Below are 25,956 nucleotides of genomic sequence, written 5' to 3' on the forward strand. Positions count from 1 at the left end.
AAGTTGCCTGAGGTGATCCGTGAAACCGTTGCCTTTTTGTCACATCCACTGAGTTTAACATATATTACTAAAAAGTCGTTCACTGTCCTACGCATGTGTCGCGACTGTGAAATAGTAAAGTTAAGAAGAATGGTTCAACTAGTTTCGGAAGGGGTATCAACTTTAGAACTCGTTGTTTTATGTCGTGACTACAGCTATAAAATACAACCCTTCTGGCTAATTGCTATGGCGTCTCGCATCTGATTGGTAGTTGACGGTTTTCCGAGTTTCATTCAACACATGTAGATTTTAATACTAGGCACTTCAACTTACATGCACCAGCAATTTAAATAATCGCATGTTGGTGAAAATAACATCTCAGAAACAAATTAACCGTATCCGTTTGGAGCGAATAACAAACGTATCGCGTCTGCTGAACTGAATTGCTTTCCAAAATGACGACTTTACCGCCAACTTCCCCGACAAAGGGAGCGCTTCGTTATTTCCTAGAGAAGAAAGAAGAAGAACTTAAGCGATTGAATGAACGTCTTGCCTCGTTTCTCGACAAACTCCGAGCTTTGGAAGGGTCGAACAGCGAGTTGATAGAAGAGAAGAAAATCTTGGTAGAGTCGAACACAAAGTTGACATCCGAAATCACTATATCGAAGAGGAGGGCGGAAACAGAGTTAGAAAACCTGAGAAGTTTCTTTGAATCGAAGCTAGCAGAGGTAAATCGGCTGCTCGAAGAGGCCACAAGGCAGAAAGAACGCCTACAGATCGATAATAGGAAGAACGCGGCATTGGCGGATGAATTCAAGAAGAAGTAAGTTCATGATTTGTTCTTTTAATACTAATTGTCCAAAAATTATGGGCAATTCTGCACCGCAGTGAGGGGGGGGGGGGGGGATTATGCCTTTGTAACTTAAACAAAATTTATGAAAACTACGTTATTCAGTGACAAGGATTATCCGTTAAACCTATGTTGTTGTTAGGAGTAACAGCAAAGTCGAATGCACAAAAAGAACGGTACTCTTCTGAAGTGTGTTTTTCGTCACGACATCTCGGTGTACGGATGACCAAATTGTAACTTGAAATTTCTTTTGGACAAATTTTCGTTGCTAGTTTGTGGCGATGGGTGGAAGGCATACAGAACAGTTTCTCCTAGTATGTTGTGGTTTTTAAACCCTAAGTATTCTAACCTTTTGTTTTGTGCAAGACGCGAAACGCTTCCTTCCGGCGGTTAACACTGTGCGAATCAGGAAACCGTGAACTCTTTGTTAGACTTTGGCATGTTAATTGCGTATCTACCAATCAAATGCGAGATCAAACCGCATGAAAAGCAAGCAAACGGATAGTCATGTATTAAATCGCGTTTTGACAAAACAAACTGATTGCTTGTCTATTTTACCTGTAGTTACAGCAAAACGGTGGAAGCGTTCCGCCCAATATCCGCGAAGCAATGAATTCACCTAAATTTTCTTTTCACTCTTCACATGAAGGCTTGATAAAGAGATCGCAGCGCACAAGAAGACCCAAGATGCCTTAAAAGCAGCTCAGAGGAAACTATCTGACAAAGAAGGGCAGCTAGCAGCAGTTAATCAAGAAGTCAGGAACTTAGAAGCTGTTGTACAGGAGCTGAGGAAAGAATGCCAAGAGCTGAAAGAAGCTCTGGAGTTAGCTAACTATGGCCTTGAACAAGAGCGCCTTTTAAGGGTGGACCTTGAAAGCAGACTACAGATAAGGGATGCAGAACTCGTTTCTATGAAGAAAAAACATGAAGAGGTTAGACTTTTAACTATCTTAGTTGTTAAAAAACTAGTTTTAAGATGATCGCATCTGATAGTTTTCGGGAGCTGTTCCAAATATTTGGAATGTGATGTGATGTGATGTGATGTGATGCGATGCGATATGTGATGTGATGTGATGTGATGAGATGAGATGAGATGAAATGTGATGTGATGTGATGTGATGTGATGTGATGTGATGAGATGAGATGAGATGAGATGAGATGAGATGAGATGAGATGAGATGTGATGTGATGTGATGAGATGAGATGGGTTGAGATGAAATGTGATGTGATGCGATGAGATGAGATGTGATGTGATGAGATGAGATGCGATGTGATAAGACGAGACGAGATGAGATGTGATGAGATTTTTTTGATGATGTGATGAGATGTGATGAGATGTAATGAGATGTAATGTGATGAGATGCGATGCGATGCGATATGATGAGATGTGATGAGATTCGATGTGATGTGTGATGTGATGTGATGTGATGAGATGAGATTGATGTGATAAGACGAGACGAGATGAGATGAGATGTAATGAGTTTTTTTTTGATGTGATGTGATGTGATGTGATGAGATGAGATGAGATGAGATGTGATGAGATGAGATGAGATGAGATGAGATGAGATGAGATGTGATGAGATGAGATGTGATGAAATTTTTTTTGATGTGATGTGATGAGATGTGATGTGATGTGATGTGATGTGATGTGATGTGATGTGATGAGATGTAAGGGACGGACCATTATTTTCTTGGGAGGGGGGGATGAAACATTTTCGTCTGCAAACGTTTTTTTTTAGTTTATGCACCTCTGCAACAGTTTTTTCGAAATTCTTACTACTTTTTATTATACATATCGTTATTGCAAACAATTTATTTTGTCTTTCCAGGCCCTGCAAACAATTTTTTTTTGAATATTTTTCTTCCCCCCCCCCCCCTCCAAAAAAATAATGGTCCGTCCCTAATGAGATGTGATGAGATTTTTTTGATGTGATGTGATGAGATGAGATGTGATGTGATGTGATGTGATGAGATGTAATGTGTAATGTGATGTGATGAGATGAGATGAGATGAGATGAGATGAGATAAGATGTGATGAGATGTGATGAGATGAGATCAAATGAGATGTGATGTGATGCGATGCGATGAGATGTGAGGAGATTTTTTTTGATGTGATGTGATGAGATGTGATGAGATGCGATATGATATGATGTGATGTGATGTGATGTGATGAGATGAGATGTGATGTGTAATGTGATGTGATGTGATGAGATGAGATGAGATGAGATTAGATGTGATGATGTGATGTGATGTGATGTGATGAGATGAGATGAGATGCGATATGATATGATGTGATGTGATGTGATGTGATGTGATGTGATGTGATGAGATGTGATGTGTAATGTGATGTGATGTGATGAGATGAGATGAGATGAGATTAGATGTGATGATGTGATGTGATGTGATGAGATGAGATGTGATGAGATGTGATGTGATGTGATGTGATGTGATGCGATGTGATGAGATGAGATGTGATGTGATGTGATGTGATGTGATGAGATGTAATGTGATGTGATGTGATATACTGATGTGATAGATGCGATGTGACGAGATTGATGACATATAAGTTTATTTTCGTCTTTTCTTTAGGAAATAGTTGAGTTCCGCTCTCTGTTACGAATCGAAGAGTCAAAGCGCATTGAAATTATGTCTCAAATGAAAGTCCAGTATGAAGAAAATTTGGCCAAGAAGCTGGAAGAACTCAGGAAAGAAGATGAAAAACGTCACAATTCTAAGGTAAGGAGAATAACACAAACTCTTCACAATCGACAGCAAAGCTCTGAACTATAGAGGGACCTCTTCTCGTGGACACCTCGATCGATATGACACTCAATACTTGCATGATACCCCTTTCTCATTCCTACAGTAGAAATACCTCTTAAAATACTCAGATCAATCAACCGTTAGATGCTTTGGAAGGCCCTTTTTAATACCTAAATAACATTCTCCCACACCCTTTCGTATACTTAAACTGCGCTTTTATATACCTCCGGCCTGAAATGGTACCCCTTGGTGGCGGAGCCTCCTCGTATGGCCAAATCTTGGGAGCACAGGCCACCCTCTCTGGGTCACATCTCTACCTTTACAAGAGACACCTCTCTGCCGAATGGCCAGTTCATTCTGTCTTCTGGGTGGCTTTGTTAAACAGCCCCAACTGTAGGTTCCTGTTCCTGGCAGAATGAATTCCATTTTTCATCGTATTCACTAAGCTGCATTATCACTTTCTCTTACAGTCATATTTTGGAGAAACCTAGCAATGTACAGGAAGTTACGACATGGGCCCAGTTTTCACTAAACCAGCCTTCCAAGACCCTCCTGTATAGCTCTAACTGCCTCAGAGCATGAGCGCGACTGGTGTACATGAATTTTAGTCATAAGTGAGAATCCCCTGTAGAAATCTGTCACTTCGGTTGGCTTTACTGTATGATTGATAGCTTCCTTACCACTGTTTCAGATTTTTTTTAAAAAAAAAAAAAAAAAAAAAAACCGGCTTGAACTCTTCCGTCCCACACGTAAAAAAACTTTAGCCCCCTGCTTTACTCTTTTTTAGTTGTTAACAAACCTACAGCCTTGGTTTTCGTATTATTATTTCCTAGTATGCTGAGCTGCAGGAGATGTATGCAAAAATTGCGGAAGAGTTGTCAGCTGTTCGAGAAAAAAAGAGAACTTTGACAATGACTGTCGAAAATCTCAAATCAGAGCGTAACCAGTGGAAGTCCAAGGTATAAAATATAGAAATAATAACTTTCACTTTTGGTTTTGGCAAAGTGCTCAAATATTTACTAGTTCATTGTGGTTGTGTCTTGCATCGTTATAACGTTTCAAATGCTTTTATGTACTTCGAAAGTTTACTTTTGTTTCAATGTGCTGTAATGGCGTGCAGTTTATTCCAACCAGAATTTTACTGGAAGCCGTTCTCGGCTTCTGATTGGATAATAACTGCAAAAAAGAATGCAAATTAATTAAAAGTACTGACACTTTTGGACTCCTTGCTTTAATGAAATCACTTGATCCTTATCAACTTGAAACGTTATAACTTATACTCCATTCTAAACCAGGCTAAGCGAGAAAAAATGAAACTTAAAACTGAGACTGAATGTTACATACTTAGGGTTCAAGTATTTTAAAAGTTCTAACATATGCTTTTTTTTTTGTCAAGTTAAAAGTCGGCAAGCATCTGTTAGCGACTTAATTTAGCGAAAAAAAAAAACAATTTAAAAATGTGTTCAAAATGTGATTTAGCTTTGATGTGAATGGGCTATAAGATTAACGCTATTCAGACCGGGGAGGAGGGGCTTTTGAGACCCGCTCTGACTTTGAACTTTTATAACTTTTTTAAGATTTAACCAAACGCTGCCAAACTTTCTGAGTTTTCCTAAAATTTATCTGGCAACAATTTAGTTGGGTTGGATGATGTGTCAGTAACTTGACATCACCATGGCAACGGCATTTTGACAGGCATGTTTTCCCAAATTTGTAATTTTGCGTGTTTCTGTTTATAAAAATCAACTTAAATGGAATTATTTTTACATTTTTACGGGTTTAAAGCACATTTTTATTTATTTTGAGTACTTTGCGGTAATTTTGGGTGGTTTTCTAGCATTTTGAAAAAATTTTGAAATCCAAGATGGCGGATCCAAGATGGCGGCTGTTTTGACATCATGATGTAATTGTCACGTGATGTGACGTCACCATCCCACGTGACGTATACCAAAAGAAACAGTTTCGGACTTACAATACATCCTATAAGTTTCATGTTGATTGCTTAAATATTCTGGAAGTTACATGGGGGGGGGGGGGGAGGCTTCCGAAGCCCCCCCCCCGGTCTGAGAAGGTCCAAAAAAAGCCCGGTCTGAATAGGGTTAATTAACTGCCATTGTACCATTATTAGGAAGTTGACGTAACTATATAAGCACTCACGGGTCATGTACTATTACCTCTTTAGTATGAAGAGCTGCAGCAGATGTGTGCAAACGACTGGGAGGAGTTGTCAAATGTTCGAGAAGAAAACAGAACTTTGTCCATTAGTGTCGAAAATCTCAAAGCACAGATTGGCCAGTGGCAGTCAAAGGTAATATGGAAATAACATTCTTCACTTTTTGTTTACTGTGATTTCAAAGTAAATCCCTTTAATTATTCAGTGGACATATCTTCCCTGCTTATTTATATAACAAAGATGCAAAAAGTCATTACTACCATCCGAGTATCTTCTGGAGATACATGTGAAATGCCGGTTGTAAGCCCTGAGCTTATATACAACTTTGTAAGGCATTTTGGGTAGGCTTCTCACTAAGGAACTGTTTGGAAATGAGCTGAAAAGAAACGACTTGATTTCTCTGATGCAAGGAAAGTACAGTTAAGCCTTTCTAATTCGGACACCGAAGGAGGGGGGAGGGTGGGTTAACTGGAATATTGTTTTCGTTGGCAGAAGTTGAGCCTATAACCTGCAGAAGGTCTTTAAGTATATATCTTTTACTCCAACGTGTCCTTACTTCTATGCACTTAAAATTGTTGCAAGCAACTTGAAGATATCATTACCTGGCGAATGTTGAAAACAACACCCTGTCTTAAAACTTGCGGAAGTTTTTATGTTTTTTATCTATCTGTAGCACGCAAGCTTGGAACTGAGAATTGAAGATTTGGAAAAATTGCGAGCAGGTGACCAAAAGAGGGCCGAGGAAACTATTGCTAACCGAGATGCTCAAATCAAAGAACTCCAGAAGAGGATTCAGTCCGACTTCAAATATGACGAGTCCCTCATGGGAGTGAAGAGTGCGCTGGACTCGGATATTATAGCTTATAGAAAGATGATTGAAGAAGAAGAAGCAAGGTATGAGAAACTGTAGTTATGATGTTAAAAAACATAGATTTTATCCACTGAGAACTTTGCCACGGAAATTTTGGATCACTGGAACCCAGTCTCCCAGACTTCTTTTATTGACTTATAACATATAAAAACAAAATGAAGAAATTCAATATAAAACAGCTGTTTCTATGAAATGTTTTAGTTTTTTTCTTCCGTTTTCTGCATTTTAGGTTCTAACTGGGACGGAACCTGTCACATGCTTTCTTTAAAATAACTCTAATTTCCCAGCCTTTTTGCGGGCGTTAAAATTAGCGAAAATTGCGCAAAATTGGCCAGTAAAACATTTTTTCGTAAGCGATATTCCAAGAAACACGTACAAAAACTGAAAAAAGTACAAAGCGCTGAGTCCAAAAACTGATAGATTTTTATTATTAATAATACGAAGAAAATCTTTATCGGTTGTCATGACAAATATATAGTTACAACCCGTGTTATAGCAAGTGAGCGATTAACATCGTTCCATTTCCTTTCTGCGGATTAATATTAACTTTCGCAGGTTTTTTTCCGCGAGCCTTTAATTAATAACGATATGCGGAAATAACAAAGACATAGAGCGCTGTTTGTAAAACCAAAACAGGAGTTATCACTCTGACCAATCACAAGAGACATTGAACCAATTCAAATCTCAAAGTAAATACATGTAGCTAGCACGAAGCGCGGGAAAACGTGCGCGAACGAGCCAACAACGACAACAACAACTTTTATTTACTCGCGATAAAACTTAAAGCTAAAACAGCTTATGGTGTCGTGCTTTGTTGTAGCTAAGCAATGATTGGTTTTCGTTTTACTGTTGATTGATTGAGAAAGTGGCGCGAGATTTTTGAACCAATCACTAAGCGTACTAGTAATGCAAAACCAAAGCAAATGCGTATTACTTTCGATACTCAACTAAAAACCGCTCTTAAATCCATGCAAAAATAAAAAGAATCACGCCATCTGAAAGGTGATTGGTCAAACATATGTAAACGAGTAACCACGAGACTGTAACTTGTCCTTAGGCTCGGAGATATCAGGTGTGATATATAGACTTTTTCCGAATTTTCCCAAAGATTGCCGAAGTTTCCGAGGAAGATCCGAAGATGTTTCGACTTAATATCGATAAACTTTGGCTCATTCACCCTTGAAACATGGCAAACTTGTCAGCACGTGATTGGTGATATCAAACACGTAAAAATTATCGTCATTTTACACACGTCGTGATACTGTTTTTCTCGGTGGTCAAAATCCCAATAAACAACCGCAGTTTATAGAGTCTGTGCGCGGCGGCCATGTTGGAGGAGTAAACAATAAAATATTATTTGCATAGAAATGAAACTTTTTCCCAAAGGAGAATGGTTTTATTGTTTTACTCCCCCAACATGGCTGCCGCGCACGTACCCTATATAATAAATATCACTCGATATACATTTCCCTTGTTTGACCTGTTTTTTTTTTTTTTTTTTGTCTACCAATACAAACGTGGCCTGTAAAATATTCTTGCAGGTGGAACATCACGTCCCCAAGTAAACGTAAGCGTAGACGAATTGAAGTACCTGACTACGAAGGATGTATTCAGATTGAGGAGGCAAGCGCTGACGGCAAATTTGTTCAGTTGTACAACAATGGATCTAAAGTAAGCAATTCCTGAGTTTTGATTGGTTTACAGGTCATGGTTATGTGAGCTCATATATACCATGGACCACAAATATGGTAGGTGTACGCGTTGAACAGCGAATACAGCCGGGGAGCTCACTGAATATCGCAATTCTTTAGATATTTTTAATAAAACAATTATTACGCGCTTGTTGGATATTGAGCAGTACTAGTTGTACATCTTTTCGTATTGGGCCTGGTGACTACACGTGGTTGCTAACTTGCGGCGTCGAACGATCAAACACTCAACGATGTTTTTGACCTCATGGAAGGATAAAACATTATGAATTTAGCCATTGAATTGGGACCAGGGAAGGAAGTCCGGATAATCGAGAAATCCGGATAATCGAGGTCCGGATAATCGAGGTTTGACTGTAGCTAACTCGGCGCTACGCGCGTCGTTGACTATCCACCATATCATATCCAATGCGCGTTCATGGAATTATTGTTAATCATAACATGCGTGGCCCTTCATGTTGTCAGCCGGGACAAAAATTACTATATATAGCTAGTTGATGATGAATTCCTATGTACGAGTTTTTAAAAAAGCGTTGTGAGTGAGTTGCAGTGAAAGCGGCGAAATTAGTATGAACCACGTTTTGAAAAATATATCCAGCTATAGAGCAATTTTCAATTGAGTTACGTAAAACCAAAACCAAGGTAATCACTCTGGCCATTCACAAAGGACACAGGCAATCCACTGAACCAATGAAAACGAAGCAAATACACGAAGCCGGCACGAAGCGCGGGAAAAAGTGCGCGAGCGAATCACAATTTGTTTTGGTTTTACTTCTGATTGGCCGAGAAAGTTGTGCAAGTTTCATGAGCCAATCACTGAGCGTAGTAATGCAAAACCAAAGCAAGCTCTATTTTATTAAAATTAACATTGCGTTAATTTGTACTATATTGTCGTTTGTTGTACTGTCGGCTTCTAGGATTTCCCTCTTGGTGGTTGGAGTGTGGAAAGATCAGTTGATGGTAAACCACCAGTCATTTACAAGTTCACTTCCAAATATGTTTTGAAAAGTGGATCGTATGTTACAGTAAGTAGAATCTTCTTATATATCGATATTTCCTCTACCTGTTTGTTTAGACTGCCAATTTAAAATTTTTGGCACGGGCTGGGAAATGGGGAGAGGTGAAAAGTAAGCGCGCGGTGCCTTGTTTTTTTCGCCTTTTCACCTCTACTAAAGGAGCATCTGCGGAGGAGGGCGACAGGCCTACGACACGACTTACGACCATTTACTCACGCGCGTCTGTCGTAAGGATGTGGTAGGTTGATTTACACGACGCGATTCGTGTTCTAGTCATGGCGTTAGCGTGTCGCATACGATAATCGTAGGCAAAATACGCTCTTTAGGCAAAATACTACTGAACTTCTACTGGACAAACGCTTCTTCTGAGGACCAACTCTAAACCAATCCGGTCGTCAATTCAGAATCATGGACAAGAAGCTATCGATCAGTCATAAAACCGTTGAAAAAACGAACAAAGAAACAAACTGGGAGACAGCGGATCCTTCGAGGAAGAAACAAGTGCTTTCTTCCAAGTGCTTACACGAAGAAACTAATAACAGTGAAACGGAATGCCTTAAACATCAAAAACCTAAACCAGAAAGTACATTTTTTATTTCAAATAAAATAAAAGGATGGCAACCCTTGAGATCGAACCGGTATCGCTGATACAACACTGACAAAAGCTAAAATGTTAAAATCATATGTGGTATAGTGAATTCTTTTCTAAATGACGCACTCCATATCTTGGCTTGGGTTGCTTCATGTTGTCTTAGGACGGGGTAGCGAAGATGGGCTCTGTCTTGCGGCAAAAGAGGCGGGGGTGTGAGGGGAGGGGGTCCGGGCAGCACCCCTAGATTCGCCACTATTCCGCTTCAACTTCGAACTTTTGTGCCTTTCTAGATTTGGGCATCCAAAGCTGGCGGTCAACACAAACCACCAACAGATCTGGTATTTAGACAGAAGGCGAGCTGGGGTGTGGGCAAAGAAACAAAGACAGTTTTGAGGGATTCTGATGGCCAGGTTTGTGTTTGTTAGTTTACCGACAAGAAGGTGGGGAAAAATGCTTTGAACTTGAATTTATTTTCCAGTCGTTGTAATGCCTTTAGACGATTGGGTCTTGCTCATTTTCAACGTAAATAATGTTTTAAATTCTGCATTCCCCCATACTTTTTTCTGTTAATTTTGTGGATTTTGAAAGCTTAGAATGTTTGAATGAACGCGATGCAAAAAACCGGAGATCTTAAGATAATAAGATAAAATAAGATAAAATGTACAATGCTACATGATATAATTATCCTATTTTCTCAGAAAATAACAATTGATTGGCGATGTCCAGTGATGTTACGCTTCATGTCAATGTTACTTTAACTTACTTGCTAATTTTACTCATCAGACGTGGCTTGCCCCTAGGCCTTTCTCGATTATGCTAGTAAAACTGGCATTTAATGCTACTAGAAATTCTCGCATAAAGCCAAAAAAATGCTAAAATAATGCCTGATTTCTTTAAAAAATGCCACTTGAATTCCAAAGAATGCTCTGTTTTATTTCAAACAAAACGTACAAACTCTTACATTGTATGCTCATATCAACAACAGGTGATACTTAATAATTGTTTGTTTATAAAAAATATATATATATATTTAAAACAAATTATTTAAAAAAAAATAGAAAAAATTATTTAAAAAAATTAAAAAAAACACACACAAGTAACACAACACAAGTAAATAAGTAACACAACGCACAAACAGTCGAAACAGACAGAAAACAATCAAATTAAGTAATCAAAATTGTGAAACTTTAGGATTATTTATCCTTCTGAGTTCTGAGTGCTGAAATCTGGATCACAGTCATGAAAAATGACAGAAAATGCTAGCAATTCTTTTTCAAGAAAAAACGAAAAAAAAAATGCTCGTTTTCCCAAAAAATGCCGAAAAAAATGGTAGCATAATCGAGAAAGGCCTACTTGGCCCCGCTTTTGTTATTGTCAATGCTACCTTCGGCGGGGAGGTATATTTATTTTATTTGTATTATTTAATTTATATTTTGATTTAGGTTTTTTATATTTGCAGGAAGCAGCCTCTGAAGTACATGAAGAAGTCACTATCATCAGAAGTGACGAAACTGATGTTCAAGTAAGAACATTTCTTTTACACTCTCTTCTCGTTTAGTAATCATCTCTTCCTCACTCATTTTATTTTTTTGTTAGCAGGAGGCCATTACTGCAATAAGTGAAGAAGTGCGTGTGATAAGGACTGACCAAACTGACAACCGTGAAATAATTCCTGGACTACGTCAGGTGAGTGCTGTGGTGTCCAAACATATTTTGCTTAACATGCCATATAGGTTTTTGTATTCCCCCCTCCTCCCCCGCCTCTTAGCCTTGAAATGAATCTTAAAATAGTTCTCCGCCGTTACACCAACCCCCACGCCTCAAAAATAATACACCTACATTATGTAGAGGAAATTACAGTAGAACCCCGTTAACTCGAACTCTGTCGGAAAACGAAAACAGTTCGAGTTACCGGGGTCCGGATTAAATACAGTAATTTGCCAAGTAAATAATTGATAGTTTGCTAATTTTTCAGCACTTCAGTATACAGTACAGTGCATATTAAACTTATCTTGTCAGAAAGTCTAACACGACCATACATTCTTATGATAAGAGTGGAAAATGGCTGTCAAATACTTGATCTGTTCGTTGCAGCCTTGCTCTGATCAATAGGCAACCGTAGTGAGTTGCAAGAACCGAAATTCGAGTTATCGGGGTAAATTTGACCCAAATTTTGTTCAAAGGAAACGAAATTTAGTTCGAGTTAGCGGGGTTTTCGAGTTATTCGAGTTCGAGTTAAGGGACTGGTCAATAAGTACAGGGGGGGGGGGGGGGGGGGTGGGCCGGAGCAGAAAGGGGGTGGGTCATCAGTTTTTGAGCCCTCGAAAAGGGGTGGGTTATGTAATTTTGATCTACACGTAGGGGGTGGGTCATCTTATTTATTCACTTACTTTTAACTGTTATAGTTCCAAGAAAAGTTGTATTCATCAGTATATAAAATTGATAAATTTCTCCATGTAAGCAGTTTTAAATGAATTTCTAGCGATTTCAAAAGGCCCAAATATAAAATTTTCCCGGGGAGCATACCCCCTGACCCCCCTAGATGGCTTGTAATCATATCATTAGTTTAACCTGACTCTCTTCAACCTGCATAGATTCACGCTGGGCTTTAGGCCTTTAAATACCAGTAAACTCTTTTATTACACAACTAAGGTGGTCCGAGGGCTAATAACTAAATCAGTCAATCAGATTACTTAATTTCCGGTCCTGCGAGGGCCGATATTTTCCAAGTATCGGACCGGGTTTTGTCCCGGATGATCCCGCGCTAATTCCCTCGCGATTTAGCGCAAGATTTTTGCTAGATTTTTTTTGCAAGATTTTTTCGGAGTTTTTATTGCTTTGAAAATGAAATGACCTTAAACACAGAAATAAATAGCGAGCGTAAAAGTTCTGCCGCACATTGTTTTCCACGACATCTACCGGGTAGCAATTCCCACTACACAAAGTTTCTAGTCGTGTAATAAATCTCTTATTAACCAAGCTTGCTCGGGACCGTACTGTCAAGACCTCGGGCTAATATTCGCCCAGTACGGCCCTCGCGCGTGGTTAATTAACAATTATTCCATGAGCCCGCGTTGGATACGAGGTGGTAAATAGCCAACGAGGCGCGAAGCGCCGAGTTGGCTATAACGACTCGTATCCAACAAGGGCGAATGGAATAATTGTTTTATTAAATTCTTCTCAAGTTTAAATCGACTGGACATTTCATTTTGATGTAAACGAAGTGATAGTATGAGGAGGCGCGAAAATTTCTGGCGCGGTTTCACTTCTTGAGTTGAATGAAACATACGAGGAAAGCGAGCCAGAGAGTTTTCTTTCCAAGATTTTCCTCGAACAATCCCCTCTAAAGTCGTCTAAATATCCTGGAAATTGTGACAACAGTTAAGATTTACGAGAAGATCCTAAGCAAAAGCTTTTCTGGAAACTACAAGTCTTGTGCAAGTCGAACGAAGCAAGTGTTTACATTGTACTTCTTTACGGCTCCACGGCTGTCATCAAGACTGCTATATTATTTGAAGCGAAATTCAGCTTAAAGTGGAACAGGTTTGTTGAAGTATAAAAGGACAAAACCAAGATTGAAAGGTAACAAACTTTACGGAAGTGCTGAGCCTAGTTTTATGACGTACACTGAATGAAACTGTGTCAGTTTGCCGTTCTTTCGTAAATTATTTGCTGCTTTTCTACTTTATTGACTCGCTCTTGTTGTGTGTTTACAAGTGTTATTAATTAAACTTTTCGCATCAATCCTTTTGTTTTGCGTAGTTAATTTTACTATGACATTTCTGTGGTTGTGGTAGGCACCGCTGATTATTTTTTGTTCATAAAGTTCGCCAAATTTGCTGTTTTTCAACCATTTTTCCGATGGAACTGTCGCTTCCCGTAGAAAAATTTTAGCTTGGCAAAAGTAACGCAATCATTTTCCAAATAAGGTCAAACTAAGGTATACGAGCTGACAACCGGGATTGAGTGAACCAATCAGAATGCTAGAAATGCAATATCCGTGGCTGAAAATTTAATAATAAGATATATTTCTCAAACAATTTGCAAATATGAATGATGGACAGTGGTTGTATTTTATTTATGTTATTAATTTCTGTATAAAAATATGAACTCTTCAATATATAATTGATTATGAATTAATATCATATACTGATTCAGTTTTTTGCATATGTTTGTGTCTAAATTTCCCCATGGACTTTACACACAAATATGTGAAAAACTTACAAAAGGCTAGTATGAGAAGTGATAAATTCATCCTTCTTTGGTGTGTCAAGAAATGGAAAAAAGACGTACATGGAACAGCAGTGTTCATCAGGGAAAATGTCTATGTAGGGAATTTCACTTAAAAAGCTGAAGTCAAATAAAAAATCTCCAACCCCTAACAGATGATAAAGAAATGATAGGTCCCTTGATTTTTTTTTAGCAAAGGGGGTGGGTCATGTAATTTTCAACCCCCTGTCAGGGGTGGGTTAGTCGGTTTTGAGCCAGACGGAAGGGGTGGGTCACAAATTTTTGAGCCACTTCTTTTCCAATTGCTCCAGCCCACCCCCCCTGATACTTATTGACCAGTCCCTAACCGAGTAAAAATGACTGAAAAGTGGAGTCAAATCCAAGGGAAATGGAAGTTAGTTCGAGTTAGCGGGGTTGTTCGAGTTATCCGAGTTCGAGTTACCGGGGTTCTACTGTATTGTTGTAGAGTAAGCTTCTTCGTTGTTGTATATTGCTTTCTGTATATATTTATCTTTCTTTTTTTGCTTTCTTTTCTAGGTTGAGGGTAGAAAAAGCTGCATAATTCAGTAAAAAATATGACTACTGTTTTAATCTTTTAATTTGTTGAGCTTTTTATGTTTTTAGTAAGTCATGCCTTATTGTAGGGGGGAATAGAGAATGAGGGATTCAGAACTAGCGGGGCTTAAAGGTGTAGAGCGATTAAGCTAGTGATTTAAACGGCAGAACGTCACAGATTCCTCAGTGTAACAGTGTTTTCTGGATATTGTTTCTTAGTATCTTAAAAGTCAAATTTTACTCCTGCCCGAGTTTAATAGAAAGTTCGCTTTTTTAAAAAAAAAAAAAAAGAAAAAAGGTATTCTAAAGTGTGCTTTAAGAAAGTGTATTTTATGAATGTTTCTGATATTCTTGGCGTAGTTTTGTCAGTAATTAACAAAGGGAGAGTAAAAATAAAGAAAGTGTGTTCTAAAAACATTGTGTTTTAAGGTGTGGTTTAAGAACGTGTGTTTTAAAAAAACAAGTACTCTTGCGAGGCTACGCATTTTGTACTAGATAATAATTTTTTTTGTCTATATTACAAACATATAAACTTTCGTTGCTTATCACCCAGGCTGTTGTTTTATGTTGGTGCGTTGTCCTTCTGTTTTTGACTGGTAGTTCACAGAAACAATGCTTAAAGCTTAAAAGACCATGTCATTGGTCTGACTGGCAAAGTCTGTTGAAAGTGACCCAAAACTTGACCAATTGTTTTTTTTGCCCACCCCTCTAGCAAGGCAGCCATTCAATGCCTGGCGCTTGGGTCCCTAGGGCTATTAGGTCTATGACTCAGCTACCCGGCACAACCTGCATGACGGAGAAAAAAATTTCGAAGAACAAAAACTTATCGCTCCTGCTAAAAATTGCTTTCCAAAATGGCGAGTTTACCTCCCACCTCCCCGACGAAGAAGGCGCTTCGTTATTTCCTAGAAAAGAAAGAAGAAGAATTTAAGTTACTGAATGAACGTCTTGCCTTGTGTATCGGCAAAGTCAGAACTTTGGAGGGGTCGAATGGCAAGCTGACAGAAGAGAAGAAAGCATTACAAGAGTTGAACACGAAATTGACAGCCGAAATCGCTATAACGAAGAGGATAACAGAAACAGAGGTAGCTAACTTGAGAAATTTTTATGAGTCGAAGTTGGCAGATGTAAATTGGATGCTCGAAGAGTCCACAAGGGAGAAAACACGTGAGCAGTTCGAGAATAGGAAAACACAGCATTGGTGGATGAATACAAGAAGAAGTAAGTTAATAAATTAAACTCATTGTTTCCTCGGGATTCTTGTCAATTCTGCCTTGTAAAGCAGTGGAACGTTTGTCTGAGAAAAGTTACCCTTATCAGTTATAACGATTCCCCGATAAGCCTGCGTTGTTGTTAGGGGTAACAGAACAGCCCAATGCACACAGAACGAGACTCGTGACAAGTACGTTTTTTTTCTCGTCACCACGGAGTATGGATGAGCAAATTTTTTCTTGAAATTTCTATTGGATAATTTTTCTTGATAAGTGTTATTTGTTAGTTTGTGGCAATCGGTGGAAAGCATAAAGAACAATTTCTCCTAGTATACGTATATTGTGTTTTGTTCTTTTTTAACCTGAACTATCCTAACCTTTTAGTCTGTGCAAGACTCGAAAGGGTTGGCTTCCTTTCTTGCAAATCAGACAACCGTGAACTCTTTGTTATGACTTTGACATGTGAATTGCGTGGCAACCAATCTAATGTGACTCAAACCGAATGAAAGCAAGCAAACGGTAGTCATGTACACAGCCACCTTTGGACTTTTCTTTGTAAAAAAAATAACTTGTTGTAACGAATTCATGTAGCACCAATTTTCTTGTTGCTCTTAACATGAAGGGTCGATAAAGAGATCGCAGCGCACAGGAAGACCGAAGATGCCTTGAAAGCAGCTCAGAGGAAACTGTCCGACAGAGAAGGGCAGCTAGCAGCAGTTAATCAAGAAGTCAGGAACTTAGAAGCTGTTATACAGGAGCTGAGGAAAGAATGCCAAGAGCTGAAAGAAGCTCTGGAATTAGCTAAATATGGCCTTGAACAAGAGCGCCTTTTAAAGGTGGACCTTGAAAGCAAACTGCAGTCAAAGAAAGCAGAATTCGTTTCTAAGAAGGAAAAACATAAAAAGGTAAGAATTTTAACTACCTCAGTTGCTAAAAATGTGGTTTTGAAATGCCGTTCTGGTCTCTGCGACTTTTCAAAATATCTGTCCAGTTTTCTCACTTTCTAAAACCATCAGAACCTGTACAAATCTTAGAACGTACTACATCTATGAAGGCCAATGCAAGACTTGTAGCTCCGTCTTCCAGCTAATGGTGATAATTCAGTGCAGTTAAATTTTTGTCATATCATGTCATGTCATTTTGTGACTTGTAACTACTTGAAAGCGCGATCTCTGATTGGTTAATAAAGCGTTTATCATTTGCCCACATTTGCCCATGCATATGGGTGGACGCTAACGAACGTCTCCAACTTGAGCGCGAGCTGCCAATGTGACGAGACATGGCACTAGCCGGAACGACGCAGAAAAAGTAAAATGTAACTATACTTCAAGATTTTCTCAGTAATTTTGAAAAGCTTCTTACTAAGAATACATCCCTCCATATAGTCCTGAAATATTGATAACTGTGCGCCACGTCTGTTATCTACTCAAACGGTTGTCCCTTTTAGGTAATACACTTGGGAGGTTTGACAACTCAAAAGTGAACGGTGTGCCGTAAAATATATAGCTTTTAAAATTTTCTTTTTTAAGGAAATGCTTGAGGTCCATTCTCAGTTACTTATCGAAGAGTCAGAGCGTTTTAAAATTGAGTCGGAAATGAAAGCGCGATATGAGGGTATTTTGGCCCAGAAGCTGGAAGAACTGAGGAAAGAAGCTGACAAAGGACACAATTCTAAGGTAGGAAAATTAAAGTCACCTCAGTAACACATATGCAAAGCTATTTAGTAAATAAACAATAAACCCATTCAGGCGGCTGGTATATTTAACAATTATCCTGCGACGCGGGATCTCACTAGCCCGAGGCGGGTGACGAATTCGTAGCGGATTTGTTTTTTCAATTACAAACACATTTTACAGAAGAAAAACTGTAATATGCAGCGTTTTACATTACTTCGGACGATCTTCGCAACCTACGTATATCGCAGGATATCTGTTATGTACGGATGACAAATAACGTTAACATTTTGACCATATATGGGCAGCGCGCGCATGTGTTGAATAATGGAGGATAATGCCCGAGGCTGAAAGATTGTCGAAAAATGAACAGTTGGCCGAGAAGCGAAGCTTCGAGGGCAACTGTGAAATTTTGAGGACAGTCTTTCAGCCAAGGACGTTATCCTCCAATATACCGGCAAGTAAGAACGGGGATTTATTTATTTTTTAACCCTCCGATTAATTTCTACAACCCGCTTTATCGCCAGTAAATTTATAGAAAAAAACCTTCGTAATAAATTTGGCGTAACTGTGGCTGAAACAAATGTAAGTTGATTGGTTTACATGAATTTTTAACTCTGTGATTTTAATAAAAGTTAGAATTGAATAAGGTGACTTCATTCGTTTGTTTTGTGCTTGCCTACAAAATCGGGCGACGAATATCAAATCGGACGGGGTATATTTGCTGATACCTGTCGTCCGATTTAGTACCACGTGATGCGTTTTGTCCAATGAGCGTGCGCAAAAATTAATGGGGGGGGGGGGGGGGGGGTAATAATGGGGGATAATGCCCGAGGCTGAAAGATTGTCCGAAAAATAAGAAGTAATATAATACGTGAAAAAAAGGCGTTGGTTACTGTATTTTTTAATATATTTTTAGTATGACGAGCTGCAGAAAATGTATGCAAAAATTGCGGAAGAGTTGTCAACTGTTCAAGAAGAAAAAAGAACTTTGTCCATGACTGTCGAGAATCTCAAATCAGAGTTGAGTCAGTGGCAATCCAAGGTAATATAGAGTTACTAACTATAAAGGCATTTAATTACGACTTTATGCACTGATGCACGCGGGAAATTTAAAAACACAAAAAATGACAAATCAAAGGCCCAATATTCGAATGAAAAAACGAATCCGCGACTTTTAACAACCAAAACGGTTTTGGCCAGAACTGTTTTACAGCCGAGCTTCCCTTTAAGAGATAGAGTGAGTTTCAGGGTTAGTAGGTGGTCTGAATTTTACACTGCCTGTTACTAAGTTAACTGCCACAGACCTCTGACCTAATTTCTTTCTCTCGTTAAATAAACACTTACACAACCCACGATTCTCTCATTTGATATTTAACTAAAAAAATAAACTGCGGGTCATGTACTGTTTCCTCTTCAGTATGAAGAGCTGCAGCAGATGTGTGCAAACGACTGGGAAGAGTTATCAAATGTTCGAGAAGAAAACAGAACTTTGTCCATTAGTATCGAAAATCTCAAAGCACAGATTGGACAGTGGCAGTCAAAGGTAATATGGAAATAGCGTAACATTTTTCACATTTTGTTTGCTGTGGCGCCATGGTTGCTATGTGCCGCTGTAAAGGGTATCCTTTTCAAGCAGTTTAGTCTGGAATGGGGTATAGAAATCAGAGAGTTTAGGTCTAGAACAGGGTATCATTTGATGGTTTTCCATTAAAAACACTATAGTGATGCAGTTCTAAAAAGAAGCAAGTCTGGGATAGGGTAGGGATTTTCGGTGTCTAGTCTAGTGTGGGGTTGCAAAATAAGCTGAAGATTTTCTGGTATAGGGAAAGGGTTTCAGAGTTCCAGCGGCACATCCCCCACCCAAAAATGTACAGGGTGCCCCCCTCCCCCGGGGGGAGTCAGTCGTCAACACTGACCATGTCTAGAAGTAAATTTTTATGTATATAATTTATATCTCCACCCCAAGGTGTCTCTCTTAACGAGATCGATCACCTCAATAATCTCAGCCATAAAACTGCACATTGGTAGAAAAGAAAATCATGAATTCATGTACCCCCGTGAAGTGATAGAACTATCAGTTCATGAATATGATTCACTAATACACTTCATTTGTCATTTTGCCTCTGTATAAGCAAAGTTGACCAAAGCTATTCTAAATCTATCAATTCTCTTAGAATGCAAGCTTAGTGCTGAGAATTGAAGACTTGGAAAAATTGCGAGCTGGCGACCTAAGGAGGGCTGATGAGACCATTGCTAAGCGAGATGCTCAAATCAAAGAAATGCAGAAGATAATCGACTCGGAATACGAGTACGACGAGGCCCTAATGGGAGTGAAAAGTGCGCTGGATTTAGATATTACAGCTTTCAGAAAAATGATTGAAGGAGAAGAAGCAAGGTTTGACAAACTATCATTTTTGTCTATTAGAGCGATTTTCACTTGAGCGGTTTCGCGTTTGCTTTGTTTTGCATTACTTCGCCAGGATGGCCGATCTCGCGCCACCTCAGCCAATCAGAACTAAAACCAAAACCAATCCTCACCGCGCGCACGCCCGCGCCGGCCGGCACTGCCAGTTATTGTTCATTCGTTTCTTTGTCATGGCAGTGAATGTACGACACTCAATTGAAAACTGCTCTATCCCAAACATAGATCTTGCCACTGAGAACTTTGCCACGGAACTTTAGTATCGCTGGAATCTAGACTTCCAGACTAGATAAAGAATTAAACAAAATGAAGAAAGTAAAATAGTTGTTTTTCATGAGAATTTTTAGTTTTTCGTCCATTTTCTGCTTCTTAAATTTTAACTGGGACGAAACCTGGAATATGCTTTTTTCCCAAAACTCTATTTACCCTACGGAATACCCTTTTAATTTTGCGGGCTTTGGAATTAGCGAAAATGGTGCAAAATTGACCAGTAGAACTTGTTCGTGCAAGATTTTGCATGAGCGATATTCCATGAGGTACGTACAAAAACTTAGAAAAGTGTACAAAAAACTCTCAGTCGAAATATGGTTAAGTTGTATTGTCACTGAAGAATAACGTAACCGAAGTACATGTATCTTTATCGGTTTCTTGCCCGTAAACTCGGAGATATCAAGTGTGGTATACGGTATATATCACGCGATATACCTTTCCCTCATTGATCTCTTTTTGTCAAAACAAACATGGGTTTCAGGCTGAACATCGCATCACTTAAGCACATCGAAGGAATGGACTATTCAAACAAAGCAGGCATTCAGATTGAAGAGGGAAGCGCCGATGGCAATTTTGTGAAGTTGTTCAACAGTGGTTCAAAAGTAAGTAATTTATAGGGTTAGAGCGTTTTCTTATGAGTGTCGGAAGTAGTTAGAGTAATTCGCATTTGCTTGCCACTTTCTCAACCAGTAAGAAGTGAAACCAAAATTAAACGTGACCCGCTCACACAAGCTTACCCGCGCTTCGTTCTGGCTTCATGTATTTGCTTCGAGTTTTGATTGAATCACGGAAAAGTTTGCATCCTTTGTGATTGGCTCGAGTAATTACAATCTATTGAAAACTATTATGTTACATGCGTGGAAAATTGATACCACAATTAAGGTATGTTGCAATCGGGCGAGTGATTTCGAAATCGGTCGAGCGCGTAAACTACGAGCACGATTACTCCTTGAGTTTTACTATATGTCAGGAGGTCCAATTACCAAATAATCGTATCGATAACAAAGTCCAGGTTAGGAAGTCTGATAGAAACTTTTTTTAGTGAAAGTGTCAGCAGTTTGTTTAATCGCTTTTACAAAGCAGCACAGAGACAGCAAGGAAGATCCCCCGGGGGCGGGGGCACTCCCATATGAACAGGTCGGGGATGTTTGTCGTCTCGCTTAGGGGTGTAAATTTCGGATTTTTGGTCTCGCTTAGGGCGTTCCCGGCAAAATGCCAATATTTCTAGCCGTTAAGGTCTCGTTTAGGGTTGCACACGAAGAAATATACAAATATACAAATATAAATTCTATTTTTTTTTGGTATCTTTAAGGGGTGAAAGAAAAATTGAGCCACGCATAGGCCTTTCTCGATTATGCTAGCATTTTTTCGGCATTTTTGGGGAAAACGAGCATTTTTTTTTCGTTTTTTTCTTGAAAAAGAATTGCTAGCATTTTCTGTCATTTTTCATGAATGTGATCCAGATTGCAGCACTCAGAACTCAGAAGGATAAATAATCCTAAAGTTTCACAATTTTAATTACTTAATTTTATTGTTTTCTGTCTGTTTCGAGTCGACTGTTTGTGCGTTGTGTTATACTTGTGTGTGTACACCAACGGAAAAAAGGTATGGGTGGTCAACGGGTAACTCTTTCTCTTGCTCGGCCAAGATCAGCAAAGATGGCGTCGGCCACGAACTTGCAAGATAGACTAGTTCCATCATCTATAGCAAGAGATCGATCACTACAGTCCACTACAGTATCACCTGTTGTTGATACGAGCATATAATGTAAGAGTTTGTACGTTTTGTTTGAAATAAAACAAAGCATTCTTTGGAATTCAAGTGGCATTTTTTAAAGAAATCAGGCGTTATTTTAGCATTTTTATGGCTTTTTTCGAGAATTTCTAGTAGCATTAAATGCCAGTTTTACTAGCATAATCGAGAAAGGCCTAGCCACGCCCAGAGGTCCTTTTCAAAATTTCCGACGAGCATCCTCGCCCCTTTCATATGGGAGTCCCACCCCCAGGGGAAGATCCCATTTAAATGCACGTAAATGATGTAAGTGACGTAGGTGTCCAATTACAGGTATTCAATTTGAATTCCACATGCGCCAAAGAACAAAAGCTGTTAACCATTGCGAGCCACTTTCACATAACATGGCTATTTATTAAATATTTATTTTGATTGAAGGCTAAAAGCTTTACTCATTTCAATTTTATGTTTGCAGGAAGCAGTCTCTGAAGTATATGAGGAAGTGACTATCGTCAGGACAGACGAGACTGGCATTCAAGTAAAAATAATACTTTTTTAAATTTTTTACATCTCTTTGTCACTAAGTGACCTTGTCTATCTCTGTCTTGTTCGCAGGGGGCAATTACAACAATAAGTGAGGACGTGCGCATGATCAGAAGAAACGACGCAACTGACAGTCGAGCAATAATGTCTGGGCTGAGTCAGGTGACTGCTGTGGTGATATTTTATATTTCCGATAAACATGCGGTATAACGCACATATCAGTGTTAAGCTAGAGGAAGGGTGGGAAAAAATCTCAGCTTATTTTAAATGCCCTACCTTTGCCCTCCATCCGGTCCTCTAGTTTAACATTGACAGGTGCATATACTTTAATAAGTTCCCCTGTCAGTCTTTATATCGTTAATTGTCACCTTCAACTCCTTAAAGTTGATAATAAGATAATTATGTAGAGGCACTGATATATTATAATTGGCAATAAATGGCAACATATTTTACTACTTATCATACTCCCACTGCATATACAGCAAACCAAAACGAAAACATATTTACTAACCCCTATTTTGATCCTTATCAGACCAATCCAGATCAGCCAGTTCAGATCAGTCAGTCTAGACCAATGCAGACCCGCCAGACGATACCTATCCAGATCAGACAAACCCGACCAATCCAGCCGAGCCAGTCTAGACCATTCCAGACCAGAACATTCCAGTCTAACCAGTTCAGACCAATCCAGACCGGCCAATCCAAACCAATCCAGACAAGCCAGGCTAGACTAATCCACAACAGTCAGCTCAGACCAATCCAGACTAGTCAGTCTAGAGTAATCCGGACCAGCCAGTCCAGACCAATCCATAGTTGCCAGTACAGACCAATCCAGGCCAACCAGACCATGCCAACCCAGACAAGCCAGACCAGACCAATCCAAACGAACCAGTCTAGACCAGTCAGACCAGCGCAGACCAGTCAGTCCAGACTAATCCAGACCAGCCAGTCCAGGCCAAACCAGATAGGCCCTTCCCGAATATGCTCGTAAAATCGGCATTTTATGCTCCTAGCATGCTCATTTTATGTACAAAAATACTCAAGTTATGCTCATTTTTAAAAGTTATGCTCCTTTTGTTGAAAAAATACTTAAAAAAAATAAGGCATCACGTGTGTTTTACTTCAACTAGTTTCAACTGAATGAAGTAAAAACATCTTTCCGTTTATTTTTGCACCTATACAACACTTGTTAATGTTTCTCAAATGTGTCTGGTATTATAATTATAACACAACGTTAGCTCTTACACGTTTTATGACATGTTCAAAGCGTTCATCGCTTATTGTAAGGCGACATGATGGCGTGGCTGACGCCATCTTGTTTTTATTCTCAGCAAGGACTGGGACTGGGAATAACCTCTGAAAATTAACCGCTGACCCCGGCTAGGCCTTCCAAGTTATGTGGAGAGCTTGAAGAATTGAAGTTTTCGATCCTAAAGGTCGTTAGAAGTGTTGGAACAGAAAAAAGAGGAAAGCTTTTGACAAAAAAATGTAAATACAATTGGCAGAAAATGCTAAATTATACTAGCAATACGTTTTTGGAGAAAAAGTGCCAAAAAATGCTCGTTGAGCGAAATTATGCCGTAAAAAAGGCTAGTATAATCGGGAAGGACCTCAAACCAGATCCACCAGTCCACACCAATCAAGATCAGCTAGACCAATCCAGAGAAGGCAGACCAGACCAATTCACACCAGTCAGTCCAGGCCAATACAGACCAGGCAGTCCAGACCAGTCCAGACCAGTCAGTCAGACACCACCCCTTTCCCCCGAGGATCGCAATAATAATGCATGCAGTTCATTGTAAGCGTACGTTGTGAAAATAATATACTTCACTCCTTCTCACTTCGAATTATTTCCTTAAACAAAAAAGGAAAGAAAGTGTGTGTTTTTTCGTCTCAAATGTGAAAATAAAAGCAAACGAGAGGAAACCAACTTGTATTAGGAACGCGTTTACATTTTCTACCCTTTAAACTCATTTGTAGACAGGGTAGGTGAAGTTGAAGTACAAATCCCGACCGACCGAGGTTAACTACCAACTGGCTAATTAGGCAAAAAGTAGTCTGCGTAGCTGGCAGTTTCGTTGGCGCGAAACGAGGTAGACGAGGTAAAATTAAAACGATCCGACGAAAGTGAAAAGCGTTCTGCTTCGGTATCCTCAATATTGCGCGTAACGACGGATACAACTATCAGTCATTTACTGCCTTTTGGTCACTTACCAGATTTTTGAACAGCCAAAATTTATATTGTTTCGTAGGAAACCTAAAAATAATGTTTCATCTTTTTAAAAAAGAATGCTATATTGGAGCACTGAAACTGTAAACAAGCGTCTTTAGTTGCGGATGGCTCGGATGGATATGCTTTGCAATTTGAAAAATTAAGGCTTAACTTTTTAAGCTGTTTCCGCGCGACTTCAAAAAATCGATATTAATAGCCGTAACTTGATTTCCATCGGCAAATTAAGGTTATATCTTCCTTTAGATGTTCAAAGATAATGTTTTTCATGGGTGAAGTTGCCTACCACTGTTAAATTTCAGGGCAATACAGACCAAACATCTGCGAAATCCACGTGACGTAGCCCCCTTAATTGCTTCGACTTTTCTCCAATTAGAAAAACATTGCTATAAAGCTTCCTACCCTCAACAATTTTGTTTGCGTATCCTGGCTAAACGATGGAACATTTTCGTCCAACATCGTGTTTGTCGCACGCTACATGGAGTGGCTAAAAGAGCAAACAATGTTTGATCAAACATCTACCTAAGTGAGCCCGCAAAACACTTTGTGCGTATTACCGCTGAAACGTCACATATTTTCGGTTTCTGATCAATCTCGAGCCCAGAGTGTCTCCCGGCTCCGCGGTCCGTCAGCGGTTGGTCAGCAGTAGGGTCGCCGGTAGACACTCTGGGAAACTGAAATGTATTTCTCTTTCTCTATTGGCCCTCACAGAACAATAGAAATCAACACGGAAGTCTGAAAATCTTCCCGAAAGTAAACCAAACCGGAAACCCTGGAAAAACATTTTTTTGTTTTCCATGGTCAAATGTTCAGAAGTATCAGCTTAATTTTGTAAAAACACCTAAGAAATCGTGATATGGCTCTAAATAAATGAAGTATTTTCTAATTCTTCCCTTCTCTTTGAACGTAAAAGATACCATGAATAAAAAAGGACTTCCTTTAAACGTCGATTCTGAACGAAGTTTTATAAATAACAAACGACGGCGTCACCAAGGACAAGGTCGATTGAAAACTCAATTTATAGTTGACTTACTAATCTCGCTAGAACTACTGTTTTTATTCAAATCTCCGTTCCGGTTGAAAAACTGAATATGGCAGACAGTGCACGATTCAAAATAATTACTAATGACGCAGA

The 25,956-nt window shown here is 39.2% G+C and overlaps 1 protein-coding gene and 1 pseudogene across 3 annotated transcripts; both read left to right on the plus strand.

The window, feature by feature from the left end:
• Positions 1-341: 341 nt before the first annotated feature.
• LOC144653845 (lamin-B1.S-like) lies at positions 342-15,155 on the plus strand. 2 transcript variants are annotated; one of them, XM_078513955.1, is made up of 12 exons: positions 342-802; positions 1,479-1,761; positions 3,419-3,565; positions 4,426-4,551; positions 5,775-5,900; positions 6,439-6,659; positions 8,178-8,307; positions 9,263-9,370; positions 10,244-10,363; positions 11,413-11,475; positions 11,550-11,639; positions 14,721-15,155. In XM_078513955.1, the coding sequence occupies exons 1-12, from the start codon at positions 435-437 to the stop codon at positions 14,751-14,753; spliced, it is 1,815 nt and encodes a 604-aa protein (XP_078370081.1). In that variant the 5' UTR covers positions 342-434; the 3' UTR covers positions 14,754-15,155. The 2 variants fall into 2 exon arrangements, with proteins under 2 accessions (XP_078370081.1, XP_078370089.1); XM_078513963.1 differs by having other exon boundaries at positions 11,553-11,639.
• Positions 15,156-15,562: 407 nt separating this feature from the next.
• On the plus strand, positions 15,563-23,975 carry LOC144653824 (lamin-B2-like; annotated as a pseudogene). Its single transcript, XR_013570832.1, has 10 exons — positions 15,563-15,959; positions 16,572-16,854; positions 17,479-17,625; positions 18,542-18,667; positions 19,043-19,168; positions 19,800-20,020; positions 20,799-20,919; positions 22,524-22,586; positions 22,664-22,753; positions 23,124-23,975. The product of XR_013570832.1 is annotated as a lamin-B2-like (transcript).
• Positions 23,976-25,956: the final 1,981 nt, after the last annotated feature.

The sequence above is a fragment of the Oculina patagonica genome, chromosome 1 (assembly GCF_052425735.1).
Source record: "Oculina patagonica isolate OP01 chromosome 1, crgOcupat, whole genome shotgun sequence".
Taxonomy (NCBI): domain Eukaryota; kingdom Metazoa; phylum Cnidaria; class Anthozoa; order Scleractinia; family Oculinidae; genus Oculina; species Oculina patagonica.

Excerpts from the sequence above, each read along its gene's own strand:
- LOC144653845 (XM_078513955.1), top strand. The coding sequence starts at position 435 with ATGACGACTTTACCGCCAACTTCCCCGACAAAGGGAGCGCTTCGTTAT. Across the intron at positions 4,552-5,774 it reads GTAACCAGTGGAAGTCCAAG|TATGAAGAGCTGCAGCAGAT; the intron begins GTATAAAATATA and ends TTACCTCTTTAG. Across the intron at positions 8,308-9,262 it reads TGTACAACAATGGATCTAAA|GATTTCCCTCTTGGTGGTTG; the intron begins GTAAGCAATTCC and ends GTCGGCTTCTAG.